Source organism: Pocillopora damicornis, chromosome 1 (genome assembly GCF_964200805.1).
Source record: "Pocillopora damicornis chromosome 1, jaPocDami1.2, whole genome shotgun sequence".
Classification (NCBI taxonomy): domain Eukaryota; kingdom Metazoa; phylum Cnidaria; class Anthozoa; order Scleractinia; family Pocilloporidae; genus Pocillopora; species Pocillopora damicornis.
The window spans coordinates 13,048,745-13,057,770 of record NC_142670.1 but is presented as its reverse complement, the minus strand read 5'-3'; the positions used below and the strand labels follow the sequence as shown (position 1 = coordinate 13,057,770).

At 38.4% G+C, this 9,026-nt stretch overlaps 1 protein-coding gene across 1 annotated transcript; it reads right to left on the bottom strand.

Moving 5' to 3' along the window:
- Positions 1-246: 246 nt before the first annotated feature.
- LOC149052092 (uncharacterized) lies at positions 247-8,676 on the bottom strand. The gene is made up of 5 exons (XM_089180196.1): positions 8,601-8,676; positions 4,880-5,278; positions 2,699-3,195; positions 1,800-1,803; positions 247-272 (listed from the first exon to the last, which is right to left on the bottom strand). The coding sequence occupies exons 1-5, from the start codon at positions 8,674-8,676 to the stop codon at positions 247-249; spliced, it is 1,002 nt and encodes a 333-aa protein (XP_089036322.1).
- Positions 8,677-9,026: the final 350 nt, after the last annotated feature.

Here is a 9,026-nt window from a genome sequence, read left to right as displayed (position 1 = left end):
ATGGAAAGGCTCAGTCCCACGTAGGCGATAATTTTCAGAATTGTTTTGTCGTCCTCGGTGAGCTGTGTCCAAAAAAGAAAAATTAAACGATAACATCGAGTTAGTTAACTGAGCCCATAAAAATTAAAAAGTAAGGCAAAAATTATTTTATTACCTTTGTGCTGCCGTCGTAGTCCATGAAGACGGCAAAATGCGTCAAATGATTGCAGCTGCAAACTGTTTGTTCTGAGTTGCTTTTTGATGCAACTATATGGCATCCTTTTTCTGCAAAGCTGTTAGACATGAAAAAAAAGTAAAGTTAACAAAGAGTTTGGGGAAGAGGTGATGTTTGACAATTTTCCGCTAAGTTTTTCTTCCATTAGAATCTTAGTTGCGAGAACATTTCAATTAGACTTCCCCTCTATAAAAACCACAACATGCTGTCTTACAGGAAAAGTGTTAATCTTCGCTATGAATACTATAAAACAATAAATGTAAAGGAATGAATACTATACATTAATATATTTAAGTCTTTTTACCTTTCGCTGAGGCCACTCCAAAACATACAGCGCTTCTCTGCTGTCGAAACCTGAAAATGGATTTTATCTTGTCAGAACAAATTTTAAAAAATGCATAGCAACGAATTGTCATGTTACCTTTAGGTTTTTGAACTTTAGGATGACATTTTCTCGCAATGTCTCTGGCTTGGGGTCCACAGTAACGGCCATAATCCTGGAATTGACATACCTATGAAGAAATTGTGTTCGGATATGGATCAGAAACAAGGAAGAAAAATTACTCACTTTTGGTAGATTCAAGCCAATTTTTCATGAAGGTAGAACGGCCAGAGACAAGCAGGGAGTCTTCCAACCTCAGTTAGGGTGATTGGAAAGTTTCTAAATTCAGTTTAGCTGAACATAGATCTTATGTGTTTCCGTGTTATGTGTCTTTGGGGGTAAACGACATGGAGTAATATGAAAATAACGTCACCTTTGGTTGTCTGTTTCACTCTTGATGGCTTGATCTGTCAGAAGTAGGTCATGCAGATCCTTGTACACAAACACAACTAGCAATGTTCCTTAAAACCCCCAAGAATCAACAAAAAAAGTCACACAACAACATTTGCAAAAATCCACAAAGTTGAAATTTTTACAGGCTCTGAGGTGTGTGAATGATTAAAAAAGATAGACTATGTAAACTAAGGAAGCCCATTTACCTGAGGCTTTATTTCAATTCAGAAATTTCGATTGGAAAAAAACCAAAGTAATGCTAAAAGTTGTAAAGTTACCACAAACCATTTTCCTCAAAATTTGAAGAGGCGATATCGATTCTCGCTCGCCATTGTTGTTCCTCAAAGTAAACGCCACCTGTATTCTGGCGATAGGCTTTTTGAATGGCCAAAACTGTTGAAAAAAAATGGCAAATGAAAGCACCTACGGTGAAATTCACAATAGCACATCTACACAAACATGCGTTTTGTGCTGTGCACAAATATTTCATAATCTTATTGGATGGACGTGTATTGTTTGTATCTTATTTGCCTTCAACGACTACTCGACGATTTTAAACATTTTACAACGTTTTTTCAATGTAAAACTGATGAGAAAGCGAGTAGTACTAGACGGACTAAACATTTTCAAAACTCAATTCGTTCCTGGAGAACTATAGAGGTCTTTAGGGAGTTTTTAAGAGTACGGTTAAAAATCTTGCATTTATATGCATCGCAGACGATCGGCCAACTTTGAGCTCAGTGTATAGTATGAAGTAAGCGGAGAGTATTTGTAGGATTTGACAGTTTCAGTGAGTAAAGTGTTACTCACCAATCTGTTATTCAAGAAAAGTTTCAATAAACAGAGCAAGACTAAGGGTTTTACAATTTTGAAGGATTCTTTTTTTCTCTACTGTTATTACCTTCTCCATCGCGGAAAATCAAAGTATCAAACAAATTAAAATAACAGATGAAGCGATGACATCAACAATAACGTTTCTAAATAGTTGGGTTCTACCTGAGTTCAGTCAGCAAGTCAGTAAGTAACAGAGGAATAGACTTTGAAAATAAACAGGATTCAAGGCCGCAAGCCCACCCATTTTTGAAGAAACGATCCTTTTTGGAGGTTTCATTCCACTCAGGTGTCGTTTGCTATAATTAAGAGCAAATTTCTCGACGGCCTCTGCCACCTTAAAGATGGATTTTTTCAGAGTTTTAACCTCTCCTCTATCGGCCTTGTTTTTTGTGACGTTCTTGATTTTGAAGGTGAAATCTTCAAACACAGTTACAGCCTCTTACAATTACATAAAATATTTCCAGGTCATTAACCAGCCAGTCTCAAATGTACAATAAATATTAAGAACGCGGAAAAAGTCTAGCATGAGGCCCCAAATGGTGTCCAGGGCATTCATTGGCTAAAGAACTCTTTTAGGAGCCTGGATTATATTTTAAGCCTCATCATTTTCTCTCATATGGCTCAATGGTGGTTTCTACTTAAAGGTCAGATATTTACTTTTTATCGTTTAAAAACATATATCAAGGTTAAAACGCCTTTAAGTTATAAAAATTACATACTTTTATGGAAGTCGTTTCGGTAATATTTATTCCGCCAAATCTTGAGACATAATCATTTGCCTGGAATAAAAATTAATGTCTGTCACATTCGTAAACGGAGAAGATCCTGAAAAGCGACATGCATAAAAACGGTAAATTACTATTTAGAAAACATACCAGCTGCTGAGCTAGCGATGGCGATGGGGATGGCGATGGGGACGGCCATGGGGATGGCGATGGGGACGGCGATGGGGATGGCGATGGAGATGGCGATGGGGATGGCGATGGGAATGGCGATGGGGATGGCCATGGGGATGGCGATGGGGATGGCGATGGGGATGGCCATGGGGATGGCCATGGGGATGGCCATGGGGATGGCCATGGGGATGGCCATGGGGATGGCCATGGGGATGGCCATGGGGATGGCCATGGGGATGGCCATGGGGATGGCCATGGGGATGGCGATGGGGATGGCGATGGGGATGGCGATGGGGATGGCGATGGGGATGGCGATGGGGATGGCGATGGGGATGACGATGGGGATGGCGATGGGTATGGCGATGGGGATGGCGATGGGGATGGCCATGGGGATGGCGATGGCGATGGCGATGGCGATGGCGATGGCGATGGCGATGGCGATGGCGATGGCGATGGCGAGGTTGCAAATGATGAATCTTTAAAGAAAAATGTTAATCAAGAGCACATCATACAAAACAATTGCCTTAGTATTACACTGTAAGGGCAAAAATGCGGACGGTAAGCGGAGTAGCAAAATGGCCGCCATGAACGATCAAAACTCTTAAATGCACACAAGCTTTTTATTGCTTATGCAGAACACTCTTATTGTTTCCTATGCATTATTTTCTTGTATGATCGATGATCAGATAGGGCTGTAGGATGTTTTTCGAAAATACTAGCAAATGAAATAATAGTTCAATAATAAATCCCTGAATAACTGGTTTAACAACTAATGGGGGTACTTATTTTGCGTTTTCATTTCTTATTTTATCTTGAGCTGTTTCCGATGAATTTACGGCTCCTTTTGGGATTTTTGGTTCAACCTTAACCGTCATGCTGGTAAATGGTTTAATTCAGCGCTTTTATTTGAATAATTTGACGAATTTGTTAATTAATGCATTGCGAGAGAAAATGATTGGGAGGTTCTCACACCAGCCAGATTGCCGCGTTAGGGTATGTATCTGACACCAATTACATCGTAGCATTTTGATATCTTGCACCAATCACAGCGTTTAGGAATTTTTTTCTCGTACATGATGTTAGGGAATCAGGAGGCCGTGCACAAAGAATGACATTACCCAGAAATATTGGACTCATTTAATAAGTGTAATGGTTTTTGGGCTTCGCAAGAGTCTCGTCGATTAAGGTCAAGATTTATATATCGGGATGTGAAAGGTTTGCATTTAAATTTTTGTTTCACTTTTAAGTTCAGAGGCGTTTTATCTGCTCCCGACCGTCTCTCACAACGCATACGCTAAATAACTTCTGTCATATTATGAAGATAACGCTCAAGCATACCCAATCACTGAACTACAATTAAATCAATTAAATTCAAACTCAAGAAAATGTATCTACACCTTCTGGTGACGTATGAAAACTGAGGTAACCCTCGCTAAAGAGTGCTCGTTGTTAAGTCGATCGAAATGTCCGTTATATTTCAATTAGATGCAGAATGGTCAGTTTATTACGTTCACTGTACATTTTGCGTTGCATTGAAATTAGCCCCCACAACTTTACAGTTCAAACGATTGGGTATTAAAATAGAATACAATAACCATAAAATTGATTCCCCAATGCGAAAAACATCTGCAAGTCTTTTGCATTCATTTCGTAAAGTGATAATTGGCATGTATCTTAACCGACATGAGTCACAAACTCTTCACAAAAGATAACGCACTTCATATCATCATGAGTTATTATCTAACAAAGCAATCGGACTAATAATTCTTTGCGATTGGTATTCACCATCATTTTATTCAAGCGAAAGGATAAATAAACTACCGGTACAGGAAAATGACTGATGAATGAAAGTGTCACAACTGTTGTTACTCGTAATAGTGATAGTAACAGAACCATATGTAACTTCCCTCTACTCACATGGTTAAACGTTAGACATGTATTTAATGAAAACTTCCTCTGAAATTGTTTCAAACATCTTTTCATTTATGTAAATTTAAGTGTAAACTTGATCCTGATTGTCAGGAGGTTTATATAAATTCTGTCTTGTACGTCACAAGCTTAAGGAAAGAATGTTTTTATTACGCTTAAGCGCTTCTGGCGCCTTTTAAGTTAATCGAAATAACATTAAAAACAACAACAACGGCAAAAAAATCAACTCACCCTTGGCAATCTCACAAATATAAGCGTGCTTCTCTCCCGTCCTTTTATTATGAACAATACCGAACACGCCTCGGTTGTCATTACTAGACCGCTTATACATGAAAGCCGCGCGGTGTTCACCTCCTGGCTCCCCTATTCCCCATTTGCAAATAGTCAGCGGTCTTCCACTCACCCAGGTCCATTTTCCGGCCTTTTTTGCTAAACCAATACTCCATTTATTTATATAGTTCGTAGTATTTCGCCTTTGAATCTCGTCATTAATGAAATTCCATTCCTTTTCGGTTTCAAAGGAAACTAGGTCCCCTCCTTGCCTTTGGCAGTTGTCTCTGCTCCACTGCCAGGACAATCCATCCACAGAAATTATGTACCAAGAGTTATTAAAAGTTATATTTGGGCATTCTACAAAATGGTAAAGATGACAACAAAAATACTAATTATCATAATGATGACAATTAAACTCATAATTGTAGTAATAATGATACCATAAAATGATTATAATCACAATCTCAATAGAGGAGAAACATAAATGAGATGGAAACGTAACTTATTCTCTATTTGATTCCTATTTTTTTAATATGATGGTTGATCAGTGTCAATTGATACAATACATCTTTCTTCACTACGGCCTCCGCCATCTCTGACCTGCTTTTCTGACTTAGTTAACTTCACATTAGCTAAGATTATGTATGAATTCATGTAATTTTGGTAGTTGAGTTTGTAAATATTAATTAGTTCCTCGTTGAGCTGACGCCTCAAATTCCCCCCTCCCCCCCTCCAACCTGAACAGACTTAAAAACGTAAAGTCAAATGTGAATATAAGTTCTTATAAATATGTAACTGGAGATACGCAGTAAACGGTATACAGTTGTTACAGGAAAGGTGCAAAAGAGCAGCAATTTAAATTGCACGCGGCAATCTGGAAATTATTACGTGGGTAATGGTTATCAATATGCATATAAAAAAGTAAGGATAAATTAATTAGGGTAAGCTCCATCTGTTTTTCGTTTTTCGTGCAGTTTAGAATTTAAAATCAGTCTTGCAAATAAAATAAGTTCATCAAACCTGTAATGCCTCATTCCTAAAGTGACATTTTCTTAGCTTTCCTTGAACTCTGAGGTCAAGTCTTACCATGACCTAAAAGCTACCCGCAATACCTTTCGGGGTTATCGCTTGCACTTCCGACACGCTTTTTCCGACAACCTTTCTCGAAAGAACTGTATTTATTATTTGTTTTTCTCAGATGGTGCAGTTACGAATCCTGAAATCTTATTGATCTATAACGCGGTCCGGAATTTCCTCTTTCTGCCCACAGGCACGGTATCGCTTGCGGGAGTCGCAAGCTACATCCCTAGCTTTGTTGCCATTTTTCATAACTATGTTTCGTTTTGGCGGCTAAGCAGTATTTTTAAGCAAATCATTTCAAAGAGATAAAGGCGGTTAGTTTCTAAAGAGACTTTGGTGCTGCGTCGGTGGGAGAATATAACAGGTAATTTAGTGTTGACAACTGGGATGAAAACACAAATTGGCCACCGTTAAGAGTTTGGAGCCTTTCAACTTTTTATGGTGGCCAATTTACGATTTCAACTCAGTTGTTAAAACTAAATAACCATTTTATAGAAAACCAAGCCGATTAATAACTTATTAATCCTCTCTCTCTCTCCCAAATCACCTTGGATGCCAGGAAAAAAAACTAGTTTTGAAATGAATTGTGGTATGAAAGATGTTATTAAATAGGTTGACGCGCGGCCTAAAACCGTTCGTGATTAACCTAAACCTTTATTAGAAGTAACTTAGAAAGTTAAATTGTGAGGTATTTGTTTACAATTGAGTTCAATGACGAAAATTTTGTTCGTTTTATATGTGAATTCTCGAAAAATTTTTCCCTTGAAAACCAGTGAGCAAAGTCTTCTATACTTCAAATACACTTTCGATAAGTCTTGGCAGTTCCGTTCAAATTAGACATTGCTTCGTTAATTTCACAACAGATAACGAAGGAATTCAACGGGAGAAAGCTGCATAAAAACTCACCCTCTCCATTAAAGACAAGACTTACACACGTGATTGCACCAAACAAACGAGCAAAATCTCACAACTTCAAAACCTAGACTTGAATTTACTTACAATTACTTTTCACTTAAGTTTGTTTACCAAACCAGCACCGTTGTGGTTGTTGTTGCTATTTTCGTTAATATTTTTAAAGCGTGCATGTGTTTTTTTCTCGCACGCTTTCTAATTGACAGGTGTCAGATTTTGAGAGATATTTGTATACAAAATGTTTGAAACTCTGTTTTAAATCACGTTTTTTCATTACACAAATAAAAATATTTTGGTGAAGCCATTCTTTAATTTGCATTACCTCAGTCTGTTCCACGAACTCGCTCAAAAATTTTTCAGTTCATGGAGGACCTTGCAGTAGTTACAGCCCTGACTCATTAGGGTTCTTTTGGAAAACGTTTCGTAAATTATACGAAAAAACTGTTATTCACCAGCTAAGGTCGGTCCATATTGGGAAAAACTGTGCACTCTGCCTAAAGTACCGGTGATCAAGACCTCGGGCACAATCTTACCCAATACGGATCTCCCTGTCAGTAAAAAACATTAATTACTAACTACAAGAAACACATACACGCACACACACAGAAATATAAAATACTTCGATTCGTTATGTTCAAATAGCATATATACACTCACTGATCTCAGTGAATACGCCTTGTAAGTTGTGGCAAAGGAAAATTCTGTCGGCTAGATTATCCTAACCGCGGCGCGCTGGAAAAAAGTTGTGAAACATAATTTCGATCGCTGTTTTCCGGCTGAAGTCGATGCAAAAAAGGACAATACTAGGGTAATTCAATTTTTCTTTTGAAACATGTGTCCCTAAAATTAGTATGTTCAACTACTAATACACGCTTTAAAATTCATTCACTGCTCACACGTACAAGTTAGGTGAGCTGAGCATATTCTGTGAACAATATTTTTAATTTTAAGAAGCAAGAGCAATTTTCATGACACAACTGCAAGACTGTAATTTTTCAGCACATAATATATCATAACATAGCGCGCGTGCTTGCCCTATACAAGTCCTACTGAGCCGCTATGAACAAAATCTTTATTTACGCACGCCCGTGCGTAAATAAGATGACGTGAACTTTTTTTTTTCTACCTGGCTTCAGAATTTCTGACCTGTTTAGCTGCAGTGCAGTTTCTTCCTCTTAGAAATACGGAAGAAACCAGCGAAGAACTGCCCAATTTTTCAATCGGCATTGACCTTTTAGGTCCTGATCCATAGCTTTTCACCATTTTCCCCGTAAACTTTGAGCTTTTCATTCACGGTTATCGGTTAACTGGATCAAAAGGTTCTCCCTCAAACCAAAGTATAAAATGTGTCGTATTTTTGACCAGCCAATAGGGAGGTTTGTTTACTTTTTTGTGCGTTGTGAGAATTTTGCACTCTATCATAATGAAAGGCGTCTTCGCGCAGATCCTTGTTATCGCTCTGTTATAAAAGAATTTGCTCATGCTTTTAGCAGTGCGTATATCGAATTATGGATGCACTTGGGAAGTTTGGAGAGCACTCAAAAAGCTAGAGTTGTTCTCGACTGCGCCTCGAGCTACTCTTACGCATTTTTCGTACTCTCCAAACTTCCCGCGTGCATCCATAACAAGATATACGCACGCGAAGCATAAACAAATTCTTAACTTTATGGTTGGAATGTGATCTTACCTCCGGGCGTCTCGCAAATATAGGCATTTCTACTATACGTAGAGATACTACTAAAGAGGCCTCCATTCTTAGACATCTTCGCCCTTTTGTCGTCACCACCTGGCTCAGAATTTCGCCATTTTGAAATATTCAGTTGTTCTCCACTCAGCCAAGTCCAAACCCCGCCTTTCTTCTCTAAACCAATGTGCCACGCTCTAGCATTCCAAGTTCCACGCTTTTGAATCTCACGATTGATAAACCGCCATACTACTTCAGTTTCTATGGAGACTAAATAACCTTTCTGGTCGGAGCAAGCACGATTGTTGCTATCCCAATCTCTTCCGCTTTTCGAAAAAAAGTAAGAGGAGTTTTTGAAACAGGTTGCTTGGCACTCTATGAGAAAAAATAAATGAATAAATAGATAAATGAAAAAAACGCATACTGATG

Bases quoted from the DNA above. Each gene is read 5' to 3' on its own strand.
- LOC149052092 (XM_089180196.1), bottom strand. From the start codon at position 8,676: ATGTCTAAGAATGGAGGCCTCTTTAGTAGTATCTCTACGTATAGTAGA. The intron at 5,279-8,600 runs GTAAGATCACAT...ACCATTTTGTAG, and splicing joins TATTTGCGAGACGCCCGGAG to AATGCCCAAATATAACTTTT. The intron at 3,196-4,879 runs GTGAGTTGATTT...TTTTCTTTAAAG, and splicing joins TATTTGTGAGATTGCCAAGG to ATTCATCATTTGCAACCTCG.